The 18,290-nt window shown below is 47.5% G+C and overlaps 1 protein-coding gene across 3 annotated transcripts in view; it reads right to left on the bottom strand.

Annotated features, from left to right (window-relative positions):
- Nucleotides 1-18,290, bottom strand: part of PCSK6 (proprotein convertase subtilisin/kexin type 6) — a 188,852-nt gene that overhangs the window by 67,800 nt on the left and 102,762 nt on the right. For all 3 annotated transcript variants that reach the window (XM_030930124.1, XM_030930125.1, XM_030930123.1), the window contains exons 10-12: nt 16,265-16,368; nt 14,007-14,124; nt 1,686-1,874 (exon numbers count right to left, since the gene is read on the bottom strand). In XM_030930124.1, coding sequence (XP_030785984.1) covers nt 1,686-1,874; nt 14,007-14,124; nt 16,265-16,368 — 411 coding nt within the window. The remainder of the gene's footprint in view (nt 1-1,685; nt 1,875-14,006; nt 14,125-16,264; nt 16,369-18,290) is intronic.

Below are 18,290 nucleotides of genomic sequence, written 5' to 3'. Positions count from 1 at the left end.
TGGGTGCCACTAGGTGTGCAGCTAGAGTGAATGGAGAGCCCGTTGCTGGCCTCAGGGCTGCCAGCATGGAAAACAAAGAGCACATGGACACACACTCGCCCACCTGCTCAGCTCCAGCCCAGTGCACGCAGGAACATGGGCCTGGTGTCAGACAGCTTCCAACTTTCCAAGAAATGCCAGAAATGAGGACTTTTAACATCTTTAAGAGTTAAAAACGTAAAATAAAAAACACCATGGGGAGCAACATAGCATCAAGCTGCAGCTTGCCCACTGACACCTGAACTGCTCATGCCTGCGTGGCCTCCCACAGGCAGAGGCAGAGCACGGCTGGGCCTCCCTGCAGGAGGGAGAGATGCCCCTGTGGCGCTTGTGCTGTGAAAGTAGAACATGGGATGGGCTGAATTTGGTGCCAGGGACTGCCTCAGGGTTGATTCCAGTGCACCAAGGAGAAAGATGGTGCCAGGCCCACCGCCTGCTGCTACTGTTCCAGCTTGCCTACTACAGAGAGACTAGACTGCTGGGCAGTGCTGTGGGGGGCACAGCACAGGCCCCAATCCTCTGGACAATGGCCCTGTCTGCCTTGCATTGCTGCTGAGTCAATTACTCTGTCTCATACAAAGTGTGGGGGGAGGGGAAGGGTTAAGCAAAGGGCAACCCCCAGCTTCTGCTTGGTCCCATCTGAGAGCCTTCGCTAGCCCCTGTTTCTGAATCTCTACAGTTCCCTATAGCCCACACAAGGGCACAGCCTCAGGCAGGTCACCAAAGGAGTCAAGTGGGCCCAGAGTGGGCAAGTCGGGATGGGGACCACACCCCAGTAGACAGAGCAGGCCTGGTCTTGGGGGGCTTCCTGCAGGTGATGTGGGCACAGTGCCAGTTCCGGTTTTTGAGAGAAGCTGGAAATGCTGATTCATCCATGAAATCTCTTTTCTCTCTCTACCGCTTAGCTAGAAAGAGACAGAAAGGTACCGCAATACCCTGGCCCCTCTAAGTTCCTATAAACACCTACATTCTAATTACTTGTAAATCCTATATTTGCATCAATGTATTTTCCCTTGTTGCTAAGTTTGCTAAAGAAATGACTCCATAGCCTCCCAAAAACCATGTACAAAGCTTTGGAATTTCTAGCCCCTGAGTGCAAGAGAAGTTGGCAGAGAGCAGCCTGGGGGCACCTTCCCTGCACACCATCCGAGCCTGTCTATCTTCCTGGGACAGGCCCCTGTCAGTGCAGGTTCTGCAGGGCAGCCCACAACTGGGTGGGAGAGCTGGCAGGGGGATAAACAGTGCTCCCTGTGCTACACACACTCGATTCAAAGGCCAATTGAACAGGATAAAAATGACCTTCAATGCACTTCTAAGCAATGAAGGCATAGCCAGAATTCCACAAATCCCTCCACTACCAACAACAAAACAAAACGAAACAACAACTCTTTTGTCACTTTTTTCTGAAAAGGAAAGTTTTCCAGGACCTTTTGGAAGGCAAAGTTTCAGGGAGCAACTTTTAAGGTTTGTGGGGCCTACATGCGAGGGTCTCCAAGAGAAAGGAAGCTGCCAGCAGAACCAGCGGGAGCCCTCACATGCCAGAGGGCCTTGCAGAGACACTGTGGGTCCAAGACTGGACAGAAGCTCTTGTGCAGTGTAAATCTCGGGAAGCCCCAGCCCCCATCCCCACACCTGCCTCACCTTACCTCTTTGCCAAAAGTTGAGACTTGGTTCCCGAGGGAGAAATCAGGTAGATCTGGAGGTCTCCTCGGCGTGGGTGCGAGATGGAGATGCGAACCACCACGTGCTCCAAGTAGACCACCTGCTGGTCCGAGTGCTCCGCGCAGGCACTGGTCAGGGCCATAGTCCGCAGCACCTGCACTAACGGGATGCTCCTGGGGGAGGAGGGAGGGCTCAGCACTTGGCACCAAAATCATGAAGTCTCACTCACACAGCCAGGGGCTCCAGCACCTGTCCACCCCGTTCCCACTGCTGCCTCAGGGCCCTGGGGGCCCCAGGGAGCTGCAGCAGCCTCTGAATGCCTCACACGGATGCTCCACTGTGAATTTTATCACCTGTCCTGAAGATGTTTATGCCTCTGGAATTTGCTCAAAGAGATTTAAAAGATGGGTTCAGCTGGGCACAGTGGCTCACGCCTGTGATCCCAGCACTTTGGGAGGCCAAGGTAACACCTGCTGCCACCACTCCAGCTTGCCTACTGTGGAGAGACCAGGCTGCTGGGCAGTGCTGTGGGGTGCATGGCACAGGCCCCATTCCTCTGGACAATGGCCCTGTCTGACTTGCATTGCTGCTGAGTCAATTACTCTGTCTTATACAAAGTGGGGGGAGGGGGAGGAGAGATCACAAGGTCAGGAGTTCGAGACCAGAATATGGTGAAACTCTGTCTCTACTAAAAATACAAAAATTAGCTGGGTATGGTGGCAGGCGTCTGTAATCCTAGCTACTTGGGAGGCTGAGACAGGAGAATCGCTTGAACTCAGGAGGCGGAGATTGCAGTAAGCCTAGATCGCAGCACTGCACTCCAGCCTGGGAGACAGAGCAAGACTCCATCTCAAAAATAAAACAAAATAAAATAAAATAAAATAAAAAATAAAATGAAATAAATAAATTAAAATAAAATAAATTAAAATAAAATAAAATAAAATAAAACATGGGTTCTTGGGCAGAGTTGGGTGAATGTCCCCAGGGATGGACACCCTTTGGTGACCAGAAGGCAGCTTCTCCTCGGTGGCATTTAGCCAGCTCATTTCTCAGTTGCCCTAGTACGACCTCTATGGTGACAGGTACACTAAAAGGCCAGACCTCACCACAATGCAATATGTACATATAAGAAACCTGTCCTTGGACCCCCTAAATATATAAAAATAATTAAATGTTTTAACAAACAAAAATTAAAAAAAAAAATCCCACTACTTTGTTTCAAAGACTAGCATAGAAAATAGAAGTCACAATGCTAAGTAACAGCAACCAGCAAACATTTCCCAAGCTGACTGTGAACTGAGCATAAGGCACTGGCCTGAGAACTTCCAAGGATTAACCCATTTAATCCAGAGGGAATTAAGGACTACACCCAAGGTGCAGCTAATGCAGGGAGGATCTGGGGCCCCAGAGCCCACGCCTCCGCCTCAAGGCTTCGCTGCCTTGTTGCCTCGCTGCCTCCAATTGAAGCTCGTGTGGACCCACAGTCAAGCACACAGCTCGGAGTCTGTCCTCTCACGCTGGTCGAGGGTGCCAAGCTCGTGTGCTCCCAACTCTCCTGCAGAAAGTCAGGGTCCCCTCGCTTTCCTGCCCTGTAATGGAAATGGACGATGGTTCCCTTTACAAACTCAGGGCAGCTTTACCATATGGGATGGAATCTGAGGATAAACACAAAGCCTCAATCATTCAAGACTCCTTTCTACTAGAATTTCTGACATACTCCCCAGACCAAGCAGACACAAAATCTGTACCCCAAGGCTGCTCCTGTGTCCAGGCTGGACCATCCTGCCGATTCCAGGCCACTAGGTTTCACGCCTCCTTGAACTTGAGCCCCCCACCCACCCCACTGATCTGCAGCTGAAGAAATACGGCATTCTTTGGTGCAGACCAACCGCCACCCAGCAGCACATTAATTATTCCCTACCACACGACTGGCGCTCGGCTTATTATGGGGAGCGCTTTTCCCATTATGCCTGGACTCTCCTCCCGGGAGGCACAAGGCATTCTGCTCAGAGCCTCTCAGGAATTACATTGCTTGGCTCTACTGGGCCTGAGTCATAAAAAGCAATCAAAACAGTTATAAACAGTGATGTAATTCCCTCGGAGACTCTGTAAATATTTGAAAACATGCTTTGCATGCACCATAAATTGATTTAGAGATGCTGACTTCCTTCATTGCCTTCTCCCAAGTTTTACTGCTGGTGTTTACTGGTCAGCAGCCCCCACTGCGGTAGATGCAGAACACAACAGAAGGCTCTGGAGAGTTCCAGGCCCTGCAGGGCCCATGTGTATCTCCAGGTGAGTGTCCCCCCTTCACCCCACACTAAGAATGCAATGTGGGTGCGTTGGGGAGAAGCAAGGTGTGGAAGAAACACCTAGGCAAGCAGACTTACTCAGTGCTTCCCTGGGGCTTCCAAATGTAGCTCCCAGTCAACCCCCAAGAACCAGGAATAACCCTACACTCTCACACTTCAACACTTTTCCAGTGCTGAATAGTAAGATCAAGGGGAAACAGAAACAAAAGCCTTAACCAAGCTGAAGACACTGTCCCCACACTAAAACCAATTGCTCAATGGCAGGGGAAGTGATCAATCTGCTCTAGAAATAGACCTGGAATCCTTGTGAAGAAACTTTAATCCCATTGATAAGGCACAAGGATGAGAGAACAGGAGCAGGGTAAAAGTAAAAGACAACCAAGCCCCACCCCTCACCTGCCCCCCCCATCCCACCCACAGAGTAAATCATCTCAGAATATGAAAGTCTCTTACGTCTAACTTTTTTATTCCTGCTAAGGGACTCCAGCCGCTGCATAAAGAAGGCTGGGTTGGGTGTGATCCTTCACCAGCCCCGCTGCTGCTGCTGCTGCCTGCAGGGAGGCTGGCTGGGGGCGGGAGCACCTAGCTCCTACAGGAGTTAATGGCCTCACTTGGTTTAGTTTTCAAAGCCAAGCCCTTACCTTCACCTGGGGGCTAGAAGCTGAGCGGCCTCCTGGAACAAGGCTAACTGTAACAATTAGTTTTTATGTGAAATCTCTTAACTGCTAAATTGCTCAGTAACAGGCCACCAGGACTCCTAATTCCTGTAAGTTCTGGGGCAGCGCGGAAGCCCAGGACAGCTACTACAGGAGGGCACGCAGTTAGCTCCTCACACATTTTATTTCTGTGGTTGCTATTGAAACCATTAACCTAACATCCCAAATTAGAGTGCTTTTATTAGAAAGAGAAATAAAAGAGGAGGCTTCAAAATGTTTCATGATCATTGTGCTCAAAATTTTCTGTATTTCAGATAGAAACTCCAGGAAGAAAACAAGGAAGCCACCTATCAAAAGTCATCACTTTAAAAAATTAACTGCAAGACAGAAAGTAGAACAGTCAATGAAAAAAATAGAAGTGATTCTCCACCCTACAGTTATTTCTAAGGTAACACTGAAAATGCAAGTCGACTGCCAAGTAATTTATTTTTTAAGTTAAACAATGTGCAGAGATGATCACTGTCACATGAATACAGCTACATTGTACTTTAATGATGAAAACTGATTTAGAAAGATCTTAAAGTTCCCAAAATAACTGAAAAGTGTCTTCTGCTATTAACTTCTGAAATTGTGGTCTATGTACATAAAGCCATCTTCCTAGGACCCTAAAGGATTCTAAAGAGTTAAATGATCCTGCAAGACCTGCCTGGAGACTGAGCGTTATTGAAGCCAGGGAGATGGCCAGACTTGGAAAAGATCACTAATGACAGCAAATGCCACGTGCCATGGAGCCACATTTCAACATTAATTACCCTGGTACTTCAGATGATCTCCATTCATCCTAAATGCTCTCCAACCGCTCCCTTCTCCTGAGGAGGTGAAGGCCTACCAACAGTAGCCATCCTGCTGACTTCCTAGGAACTCCAGACCACAGATAAGTTGGTCTCTTCCAATTTTTTTTTCCAATGCACAATACTATCTAAGAGCAAAAATAAATATTTTCAAGTAACCGAGTGCCATGGGAAACAGGAAGGCGGGACATGGGCTGAAACCCTCCGCCTCCAGCTCCCCACTTTTCCTGTTCTACCTGGGAAGCTACTCCACGTCAGGATTTCTCAATCCCTCCTTGAAGCCCTCTCCCCAGCTTGGCTTCCTGGGCCAACCCGGATCCTTGCACAAAGCACTTGTTTTGTTCCTCACTGGGCCCATGACTGTTCTAGGGCCATGTTGAGAGACCCTCCAGAATCAGGAGTCGGCGGCATCCTGCTAGCTGCTGCGCTGGCACCTGGCTTGGGGAGGAGAGGCTAAAGAACTGAGGCCCATTACAGCAGAAGGTCACCCAGGAAACCCTTTCACAGACTCGCTAATGGAAGTGAGTGGAGCGGCAAGAGTTAATTGGGACAGACTTGCTAAATAAAGCAACAGGAAAGCCAGCAGGTCTGTCGGAGGGCACAGAGTGCCTTTGTGAGGGTGGCAAGAGGCTTCTAAGTCACTTCTCAGACCTGTGTTCCAGGATGCATGCTTTCAACAAGACAGCCTTTAGGCTCTGAGGTAAGCTGCTTCATTTTATCTGTGGGCCTCCTTATTCATATGGGTTCAGCCTGAGAATTTTCCTCAGATGAAATTACTTTTTTTTTTTTTTGAGATGGGGTCTCACTCTGTCCCCAGGCTGGAGTGCAGTGGCATGATCTCGGCTCACTGTAACCTCTGCCTCCCGGGTTCAAGCAATTCTCCTGCCTCAGACTCCTGAGTAGCTGGGATTGGCCCACGCCACCATGCCTGGCCAATTTTTGTATTTTTGTATTTTTAATAGAGACGGGGTTTCCCCCATGTTGGCCAGGCTGGTCTCGAACTCCCGACCTTAGAAGATCCACTGGTCTCGGCCTCCCAAAGTGCTGGGATTACAGGCGTGAGTCACTGCGCCTGGCCAAAATTACGTTTGATGATCAAACCATAGCACATCACTTAGGCGAGAAATAAAATTTAAAAAAAAAAAAAGCTAATCCAGTACATTAACTTACACAATGCTGTCCACAATTAATTGGGCCATAAGGTGCTTTAATATGTAATGCTTGAATTTATAGCATATTTTTTCTTCTATATTAAATGAGGGGACTGAATTAGCTGGCTTTAAAGATGCCTTCCAATTCTAACAGTCTACAATTCAACCTGAAGGGGAGTAAAAAAGACAATAAAATATACAGTCAATCGTCATTACTCACAGATGCTGTATCTGCATATTCACCTAGTGCTAACATTTATTTGTATCCCCCATACCAACACTTGTGGCACTCTGGTGTCATGTGTATCAGATGTGTGCAGAGTGGTAAGATATGAGTCTTACCTCCAACAAACACACTGCCAGCTGAGGTCAAAAGAGGCAACATTGCCTGTTGGTGCAGCTCTCATACTGTAAACAAGTGTCCATTTCCGGCCAGGCGTGGTGACTCACGGCTGTAATCCCAGAACTTTGAGAGGCTGAGGTGGGCAGATCACTGGAGGTCAGGAGTTTGAGACCAGCCTGGCCAACATGGCGAAAGCCCATCTCTACCAAAAATACAAAATTAGCCAGGTGTGGTGGCACGTGCCTATCATCCCAGCTACTCAGGAGGATGAGGCAAGACCACTGCTTGAACCTGGGAGGCGGAGGTTGCAGTGAGCCGAGATCACACCACTGCACTCCAGCCTGGGTAACAGAGTGAGACTCCATCTCAAATAAAAACAAGTGTCTGTTTCACAGCGTATTTAGTGCCACATTTTTCACAGTTTTGTGCTGTTTTTTGTTTTTCAGAGATAGGGTCTCACTCTGTCACCCAAGCTGGAGTGCAGTGGTGCGATCCCAGCTCACTAGAGCCTTGAACTCCTGGGCTCAAGCGATCCTCCCACCTCAGCCTCCCAAGTAGCTGGGACTACAGGTGCAAACCATCATGCCTAGCTCTGTGCTTTTCTGTTGGTGAATTCACTGTTTGAAATGGCCCCAAGTGCAGTGCTGAAGCACTGTCTAGTATCACTAAGCATGAGAAAGCTGAGATGTGCCTTAAGGAGAAGACACATGTGTAAGACAAGCTTTGTTCCAGTAATGAGCGCTAGTGCTATCATCTGTGAGTCTAAAGTTAATGAATAAATAATCTATGTTAAATAAGCTGCCTTTAAACACATACACATAAAACAGGGTCTGTATTGATAGGGTGGCAAAAATGTGACCAGAGGCTCACAGGAACTTAACCCTGTATCTCTCCTAGGAACAATGCTTCAGTATTTGCTAATTCAGTGTTCATGGTGACTTTGTAGAACAGTACCATGAATAGGGAGAATCAACTGTATTCAAATTCAAATCCTAATTTTAGAAATAAGTAGCCTTTACAATCTGGGGGAAAAAAGTTTGCTTCAAAACTAAGCCAGGAAGGGCAAGGTCTGCAGGAACACAGCCAGCTGGTTAAGTTTGCTCGCAGCTACAAGGGGTACCAGGAGGCAGGAAAAATGTTGTGGGCCCAGTATGGTTATCCCCAGGGCAGGACTGCACAGCACCCCACGTTTTCTGAGAACACCCAGGCATGCTCTATATAACAATGGCCCAAGAGGAGAAACCAAAAGTAAGGGCCTCCTGTGTACCCAGGTATGCACAGAGGTCAAATGCCCTGGAGGGAGAGGCGGGGTAAGGTGAGGAGGGGATGTGAGAGTGGCAGAAATCTGCATAGTTCTGAGACAACCCAAAGAAAGGAAGGGCTTCTGGCTTCCTAAAAAGATGTCAAATCAGGCTGTGTGCTTGAGCACAGCAGGGAGCTCGGCTGACCTGTGTCTGATCCCCACAGGCACTCCATCAGACTGCTGGGCTCCTGGCCTCACCTGCTTGCCTAGCTGACCTGCCGCAGTTGAGCCACCAGCAGCTGTGCTCTTAGGCACTGGCACCTGGCCAAGGCTGGAGGAACTTCTAGGCAGCCAGGGTCAGGGTACTTTATCATCCCTGCAGGTGGTGTGCCCAGCTAGCTCCTGGCACAGAAGTCAAGGAGGTGAGGTCTTTTAACGGGTGGGCAGGTTGCTCTACTTGGCTCAGTATTGCCTGAGTTCCTACCTAGAGGGGCAAGGTGGACTCTAGAGACAAGTAGCCTGCGGTAGCAGTTCAACCCTGCAGCACCCCAACTCTGGGCCTAAGTTCCTAACTCCTTTGTGCCTCCATTTCTTCCTCTATAAAATGGGGATAAAGATAGTACTCTAACCTCGTATGTTTATTGGGGATTTTTATGTAAAGTGCTTAGAGCAATGCCTGGCACACAGTAAGTGCCTTTATAATCACAATCCATTCTCTCTCATCCACAGCCATATGTCTTTATAAATAGAGTTGTTTTAAAATGACCACCATATGCAGTCTAGTTTAACGAAATTCCAGAAAAGTAGGTAATATGTGGATAATCCAGAGTTAATTCCTGAACATCTATAAAAAGATTATCTGCTTTACAGATAATCCTTGATAGTCAAAGCAATGCATTGGCTTTTGGGTCTGAAGTATCTTGTGTGGGTATGGGTGTGTGAGAGAGTTCTTTAAAAGACAGGCCAAACTAAACTGTAAGCTCTGTCTGGACAGTAACCTTCCAAACCAGCACAAACTAAAGACGTGCAAGTAAGTTCTTACTGCTTTCTGTTGGCTTAAAAGACCCTGTTGTTGTGGTCTTCCCAGCATTGAGGTGGGAGTCATGCATATCACAAATTGTTTCCCAGGAGCCTGGATTTTCAAAGCAGTGATAGTAGTACTGGCTAGAAAAATCAAGAGTTAAATAGAATATTTAATATTTGGGCCTCTATTTCATTAATTGGAATAATACTAAGCTTAATTTTCTTTTTCATTGAAAGAAAAGCTATAAAAATATCAACTTTATCCCTCTATTTAATACACACAGATTTTAAAATCATTTTGCACAGGCAGATGCCACTAGTCATGATCCTATGTACTGATCCTATGTACCTTCGTTTAATTGACAAAGGTTCTAAACAGACGGAAACCATTTGTGCCCAGGAGTAGGTCAACATGCCTCTGGTCTATGAGTTTGAGGATCACAACAGAGGCCCAGGCACAGCTCACACTTTCATCCAGTGCTATCCTGGAGGACACTAGCAAGTCACTGTCTTTTGCTAACAGTAGCTGTCATTCAGTTCAAGTGATTTCCTCTTGCCTCTGCATGTAGATTTAGCATTTCCTGAAAGCTGCCTATGATGGGCCCTCCCCCATGTGGGCTCCTGCAGAGGTGGTTCAGACATCACTACCTCGGTTCTGGGGCTCAGACTGTTCTAGGGGAGGGTAAACACCAGGCAGTAAAGAGACTGCCCAGCACAATCCCATGGTGCCTCGGAGCAGGGAGCCTGGCTCCTTGATTCTCACCCAGGCCCACCCCTACTTGAGGTCCCCTCTCTCTTCATTTTCTCTACCCTTCCAGGGATTTCTTCTTATCTTTCAGGTGGATCCAGACAGAGACAGGCTCAAATCCCACAGTCCCCAAATGTGCAATGTCCAGATGAGAAATGCCAGAGTATCACTTGGGGACCCCTTTTGGCTAGTCCTTTTCACACCACAGATGGTCTTTTTTTAAGTGACGGAGCTGCCTCCTGAAGGGGACTGCGTCTGGTGGTTCTGGCATCATGGCCCCAGCTCCTTCCTCTGCAGCCCTCACTGTGCTGTGCTGATGGCCTTTCTGTGCCTTTGGGCCTGAGCATGACTCAGGCGCAGGCAGGGGCTGTGATGCCAGCCACTGGGGCAGCGTTGGAGACAGCAGCTCAGCAGGAGGACACCATGGCTGACGAGGCACGAGCTCTGTGCAGTCATTCGGGGGCACTGGATGCAATGCTAGTCTGGGAGCACAGGCTGGGTGCACACGAGGGATGTGCAGAAGGGGTGGCCCATTTGACTCTTCCTGTCAGTCACTGCCATGAGGACAGTCTCCCTGAACCATGATCACATCCCAGCCCAGGGCTGGGGGTAGAGAGAGGTGCCTGAGATATTCATTCCTGTCCCTGTGCATGACCAGAGGGGTGGACATGTGACCACCCCAGCCCCTCTCCCTCAGGACCATGTGTGACATTACCATAGACCTGGCAGGTGTGGACATATGACCCATCTAGAGGACTCCTATACTTAACATCCAGTGAACACAGTTGTCTGACCTTTGGTCACACCAGGGTGGCATCCTCTCCTGTTCAAGAGAAAAGACAGTCACCATATCCCACACAGTGCACACAAATGCACAAGAGATGGGTGTATTAAGAGGCATACACACCCCCTTTCTGTCTTCCCTCTTATTCTGCCCTTCACCACGGGAAGCAGCTGAGGGCAGGTTCAGGACATTCAGAAAGTCCTAGGATTCCACCATGAGAGGAAGAAACCAGAATGAGGCCAAGAGAGTAGACAGCTGGACCCAGAAATTTGCGTGGAGAGGGGGCAGTTAGAAGAAGATGGGAAAATGGCTGTGTGGGAACACTTCCTTTTCGTTTTCAGCCACGTGATCCTAGCAGCTGGGAACCCCGATGGGGAAAACTTGCATAGCCATGGGGATACTCGCAGCTCAGGTGCAGATGACCCCGACAGGCAGGCAGGCAGGCAGGCAGGTTCAGGGGCAGAGCTGGCTGGAGCTCCCTGCCAGGAGGGGAGACCCACCGGTGGATGTGAGGCATCAAACTCTGCTTGGTAACGCCAGTCTCTCTGGAGACCCTTATGTCCTCTGCAACAACCACGTTACGGAGTTAAGCAAGTGGTTTGATAAGCAAGCAGTGTGAGACGGTAGGCTGGCTGAATATTCCAGAAAGAGTCTGAAACTGCTAATGGTAAAGATGACTTTTCTTTAGAAACAGAAGTCTGATTCTTCTCCTCTCTTGGAGTTTGGAGGGTCCTTACTTTCCTCAAAGGACAGGAACAATGTTACACTGTATGTTACGGCGGGTTCCCTCAACCCGTGCTGTCTAGACTCCGTGTGCTTTCACTTAAAAAACAAAATAAAATAAAAATAAAAACAACCACTCGCCACCTAGGCACCACTCTGCCATCTTAAAACGATTTCTGGCAGGAGAAGAATGCTTCATTCAGGAGCCGCCCTGACGGGGACACCAGCGGAGGCGCCGGGGCAGAGGGCAGCCCCCGGGTCAGGAACCAGACCCAGGAGTCCACCTCCCTCACCTAGCCTTTGAGGGTCCAGGCTGCAGGCATTTTCCAACAAACAAAGACAGAGAAGGCACAACCTCCTTTATCTCAGAGACTCTCCCCCTTTTTTTCAAATTTGACAGTCTAAGGCTCCTCAGAGAAATTGATGCCTTGAGAAGTCAAGACTGAGGCTTGTCGGGTGGCTGACTGACCTGTTGGGGCCTGGAGTGATCACTCAGCGGTCAGTGTGCAATTAGCCATGGGAGAAAAAGGTAATTTTTCAAAAGATCCCTCTGTGGCTGTTCATCCAGCTGCTCAGCCAACACATACTCTCTGCATTCCTACCATATGCAAGCCTTCCACCAGAAACATTTTTCTCAACTATTTGTGGCAAAAGAGTGTGAAACCCCGTCTCTACTAAAAAAAAAAATACAAAAAACTAGCCGGGTGAGGTGGTGGGCGCCTGTAGTCCCAGCTACTCAGGAGGCTGAGGCAGGAGAATGGCGTAAACCCGGGAGGCGGAGCTTGCAGTGAGCTGAGATCCGGCCACTGCACTCCAGCCTGGGCGACAGAGCGAGACTCCGTCTCAAAAAAAAAAAAAAAAAAAAAAGAGTAGAAGCATATTCAAGGAAGAGGCATCTAGAGAGTGATCTGTATTTGTTGATAAAGCAACATATCGTTCTTTATCATCGCATCACTACTTTTTCAAACACACGCTTTCCAAATGGAACAAGTAGTTATGGGAAAAATGCACTCCATTCTATATCAGATACAAGGCCCAGAGAAACACCGTTCTCTTTAAAAGAACCGCTGTGATGGCAGAATTGGAATAATCTGATTTCCTCTCCTAGTGGGGTAGGGTTCTCGCTTTCTGATTTACCTTATGGCTGATTTTTTTAAAAAATAAAAATTTTGGCCAGGCATGGTGGCTCATGTTCGTAATCCCAGCACTTTGAGAGGCTGAGGTGGGTGGATCACCTGAGGTCAGACCAGCCTGGCCAACATGGTGAAATCTTGTCTCTCCTAAAAATACAAAAAAATTAGCTGGGCGTGGTGGCGGGAGCCTGTAATCCCAGCTACTCGGGGGACTGAGGCAGGAGGATGGCTTGAACACAGGAGGCGGAGGTTGCAATGAGCCAGGATCATGCCACTGTACTCTGGCCTGGGCAACAGGAGCAAAACTCGGTCTCAATCGATCAATCAATCAATCAACGAACAAACATAACAGATTTAGAAAAACTCCAAAGAGCAATTCTGTGTGTGCCCTGCTCGTGGGAGAGAGATGAAGCAGGGCCCTTCTGCTCAAGCCTTGTTAAAAAATTCCCATCGCTTAAGTCTGAAGAAGGTTGTACGGGGCCAGATAAAAGCCACACAAAGCTGCTATGATAATAAGCAGTACCCCCAAAACCCACAGCAGAGAAGGGGCTGACCCAGCCGCTCCTGCTCAGGCCAGGTGGATTCACAGTGCAGGCTCCCAGGGCTGGTTAGGCTGGGCTGGGACTACAGCTCCAACCTCTAGCAGGTGGTGACAGAAAGGACACTTGCAGCTACTCCTCATTTCACCCTTCTGGGAGGAGCGGATCCCCGACTCGGTCTGATATGCTAAACATGGGTAAGAATTTCCAATACTAGGCTGAGCGATTCAGGCTGAGGAACTGACCCCCTATCATGGAGCAATCTGCTACAGAAGGGGAAGAGGCCTCAAAACAGTGGTGGCTTAAGAAGTGATTCATTGGCCGGGCGCGGTGGCTCAAGCCTGTAATCCCAGCACTTTGGGAGGCCGAGACGGGTGGATCACGAGGTCAGGAGATCGAGACCATCCTGGCCAACACAATGAAACCCCGTCTCTACTAAAAATACAAAAAACTAGCCAAGCAAGGTGGCGGGCGCCTGTAGTCCCAGCTACTTGGGAGGCTGAGGCAGGAGAATGGCGTGAACCCGGGAGACAGAGCTTGCAGTGAGCTGAGATCTGGCCACTGCACTCCAGCCCGGGCGACAGAGCAAGACTCCGTCTCAAAAAAAAAAAAAAAAAGAAGTGATTCCTTTCCCAGCTGTATGATCCACAAGAGAAAATGCAGACATGTGCAGGCAGGCACCGTGCACATGCACATGTGCACAGAATGCATGTGTAAACACCTCCAGCCACACCTTACAGCCGAGTCAGCTCCAAACCCACATGCCTGAGAAGTCACTGATAACACAGCAGAGCCTTACCTGGGTCTCTTGTCTGAGGCGGCCACACACATGTGCTGCAATGGCACCGCTGTCCACTTCTTTGCCTCCACAACGAGAGCTTCTGCGTCCACCAAACCAAATCCATAGAAATGGCTAACTGAAAAGACAGGCCCTTCAGAGCCAGGCTCTCCTGCCTTGCCCAGGAAGGGAGCAAGGCTGCCTCTTGCATCTGCTGGGCCCCATGGAGGACAGATGGACTATAATACTCGAGGTCTCCTCGGGGTCCCAGGATGCAGGATGGGTCCCTCTGAGGGTTGCTCAAAGGTCCCAGCTGCTTCTCTCTCTCTGAACCCAACTCCTTCTGTTTAATTTAGGAGTGTGGGTCAGGAAGCATGTCCCGTTTTGGTACAGAGAAGAAGTGCTGAGAAGGTCTAGGACTTCCTTTTTTTGAGACAAGGACAGGTTTCTTTACATTAAAAGTGCTTGTCAGCGTCTATGCTCCCTGAATCTTAGACCAGACAAGAGAAACAAAATCTGAGACCTCTTGGTTCACACAATTACCACGTGCCCAAAATGCAGTAACACAAGGCTGTGCTTATCTTTTTTTCCATTTTCTTTCCCTGCTGAGTTCCCAGAGCATTCCGGGAAAGCAGCATGGCACAGCACAGAGACAGGCTTGCAAACTGGCCCGGTCCAGTATTTAATTTGGCCAGGGCAGGGGATTTTCAAAGTTTAATTTAAGAGGCAAGGTCAAGAACTAGATACAATCTATTTTCCTATTTAATTAGGCCAAAATTGAAATGTAGGTCAGCTCTTGTTACAGCACACCACTACCACCAACATTCCCGCAAAACAAAGATCAACTAGGCCCAATCAATGGCCTCCTTATTAAAAGGAATGTCCCTTGGCACTTAGGGTAACCATGCTTGACCTGTATTTTACAGATAGTAGTATCATACTTGGTGTCAAATTAGTTAGACCTGAGCTTCAGAAAAGGTTAAAAAAAAAAAAAAAATTCCTCCCTAACATAAATACTATGGCCAAATGAAATATTTTTCAGTATACCTGATAAGAAGTCAGGTAAACAGGTTAGGCACAGTGGGGCTCATGCCTGTAATCACAGCACTTCGGGAGGCCAAGGCAGGTGGATCATGAAGTCAGAAATTCGAGATCAGCCTGGCCAACATGGTGAAACCCCATCTCTACTAAAAACACAAAAATTAGCTGGGCATGGTGGCAGGTACCTGTAATCCCAGCTACTCAGGAGGGATTACTTGAAGGAAAATTGTTTGAACACAGGAGGCAAAGGTTGCAGTGAGCCGAGATTGTGCCATTGCACTCCAGCTTGGGCGACAAGGCGAGACTCCATCTCAAAGAAAAAAAAAAAAAAGAAAAAAAAAGAAGTCAGGCAAACAAAGCCAGTGGCACTGTCCTATAATTACCTGCTTCAAAGGCTGCAGATAGTTGGTTTAATCAAGCCCTGACCACGGGTTGATTTCATGGTACCTAGGTCTGTACCAGGCTGGGCTGAGGGTAGAGGCCCCACTGTCCTGTGATTTATTTTTATAACATAGGGGCTGGCCAACAGAAGTTTTATAGTTAGAAAGTAACTTACAAAACTATCTTATTGTCTTCATTGTACAGATGAGGAAACTGAAGGCAAGTTTCAAAATCACAGAGCTACTCAGGGCTAAGGATGCAAGTTGCCCTTAGGTGGCACACAAACAAACAACATTTATTTTAGTAATTATGGATTTGTTTTCATGCACATTCGAAAAAATACATAACTACATATCAAACCTATGATTAACTAGATGTAGTAGAGCTTCCTTTTAAAATACATTCTTTATGTCAAAAAAAAAAAATGGCGAGGGCAGTAATTTTTGTTTTAAGAGATAGAGTCCTGCTGTGTTGTCCAGGCTAGACTCAAATTCCTGGGCTCAGGCAATCCTCCTGCCTCAACTTCCCTAGTAGCTGGGACTATAGGCACACATCATTGCTACTGGCATAAAGAGAACTATGAGGAAATATTGGTATAGGTGGTGTCTGGGTGTGGCAAAAGTTATAGAGTTTAGGAGACCCTAGTAGACTCTTGTGACCTGAGGATTCTTCCGTAATGTCAGTGTGAGCTTCCAGGATACTTTTCTTAAATAGCTGTGCATGTGTTTAAACTCTTGTGACACACAATCAATAGTAACAATTAATACTATTTGGAGATTCCTTTTAAGGAATTCATGACACCTCTTCCTATACATTCCAGGATCACCCAATGGTCCACTAGAACATCATTGCCGCACCTTTATGACCCGCGCCGTTCACTTTCCAGTCGCTCGCTTTCAGGTGGGCCGGCCGGGATGTCTTCACTAGCAGGTGCTGGACGTCCCTCCAGGTTAACTGGCTGCTGCAATGACACAACACACCCTAGAGTCCATACAGATCAACAACAGCTGCAACACAAGCCACTCAGAGGTAGGTCGGGAGCCAACCCGTGTCTGAACTTGAGCAAGCCCCTCAGGCTAAGGATTGCATTCCTTGGCAAGGGTTTATTTCACCATCTCTTTGTAAACAAGTTTCCAGCAACTAAATCCCAAGGAGAAAAAAGGTTCAATGGGTGACCTAAAATTCATAAGCATTAAAAGCCTAGCCTTGCTGCCAAGCTCTGCTTGAGTTTACACACAGCCATGTGGGAAATTCTGAAAATACATATAATAGTAAATGTTTATCAACTACTTGGGGCTATTCTTCACCATAATAAGCAAATACTACAGTGCCTAAAAGTACATTCAAACCATGATTGGCCGAGATTCCATCCTGTGTGGACCCACTGGCTGCAGATTATAATTCAAGATTTTAGTATATGATTCTAAATTTATAAAATATTCATTTTGGGGAAGTAGAAACATTTCATCAAAAGAATATAACATGCCACTAATGTAAGTAAATACACAGATGATTTTAAAAAAAATTCTAAAACACATGTGCTCACCCTTGCTTTCTGTGTGTGAGACAGGGTTTCGCCCTGTTGCCCAGGCTGCAGTGCAGTGGTGTGATCTTGGTTTGCTGCAACCTCAACCTTCTGGGCTCAAGCAATCTTCCTACCTCAGCCTCCCAAGTGGCTGGGACTACAGGTGTGCACCACCACACCCAGCTAATTTTTACATTTTTTGTAGAGACGAGGTCCTGCTATGTTGCCCAGGCTGGTCTCCAATTCCTGGGTTCAAGCAATCCTCCTGCTTTGGCTTCCCAAAGTGTTAGGATTACAGATGTGAGCCACCACACCTGACCCACTTTTTTTTTTTTTTTTAACACCTCTGAAATCCAGATTCATCTTATGATCTGATACCTCTTATAAGCCCCTCTGCCCACAGCAATCAGGAATGGGTTACATTGCCTGGAGGTGCTGAACTCGGAAAGAATTCTTCAATAGTTACAAAAATTCTAAGAGATATGGATGTATTGTATAATTGGCAGCACTTCTGGTTTCTGTGGTACATAAAAAGGGTGCATCTTACAACTTTATGGCATCTTGAATTCGATGAAATATAGTATGAGAGTAGTATAAAATAAGAGCACTATTCCTTTCTTCTAATCAGTATTAATTGCTATGGAATCTGGATATTTGAACATACAAGCTTTCTGCAAGGCTGTTTTAAAACATGGTAAAGATAACACCTACATGTGATCAGTAATAAAAGGAATATATTTTTGCCCTATCAAACAGCCAAGTGAAAAGAAAGATGTATGGGCTCATGGTTCCAGCTGCAATTTGACAGATAAATACTTACGGATCTTTTATTCCTTTTTTAGTCGATTAAATGGATGCCTACCTAGGACTTTCCACTCAATCAGAAAATTAACCAAGAATAAATGAGCATCTCTCGAGTCCAAGGCTCTCACTCTCTAATATCACAAACACATACTCTTTCTTTCCAGACCATCTTTCCAGGGCTCATCGGGATGGAGGTGACCAGAAGCACAAGCCCCAGGCTTGTCTTGGTGCGTGTTTACTAGGAATACGCGCCATGCCACATGTGCTGCCTCAGGGAATATGACCCTAGGAACATGGACAAAGTAAAATCGGGGGAGCTGCTGCAGCTGAGGGGGACTGGGGATGCAGAAGAGAGAGTGCTGAAGTGCCCAGCTGCCTTGCCCTCCCCAGTGAAGCCTGCTTGGATGTCACAGGTATCTCTCCAGTGGCCCACTCTGTGTATGGGTGTGTGAAGATGTACAGAACACAAAATTTACCATTTCAGCCATTTGTAAATATACAGCTCAGTAGCACCAAGTACATTCACATTGCTCTGCTACTGCCACATCCATCTC

Source organism: Rhinopithecus roxellana, chromosome 5 (genome assembly GCF_007565055.1).
Source record: "Rhinopithecus roxellana isolate Shanxi Qingling chromosome 5, ASM756505v1, whole genome shotgun sequence".
In the NCBI taxonomy this organism is placed as follows: Eukaryota; Metazoa; Chordata; class Mammalia; order Primates; family Cercopithecidae; genus Rhinopithecus; species Rhinopithecus roxellana.
Note: the sequence above shows the minus strand (reverse complement) of the source record. Positions and strands in the feature narration are given on the sequence as shown.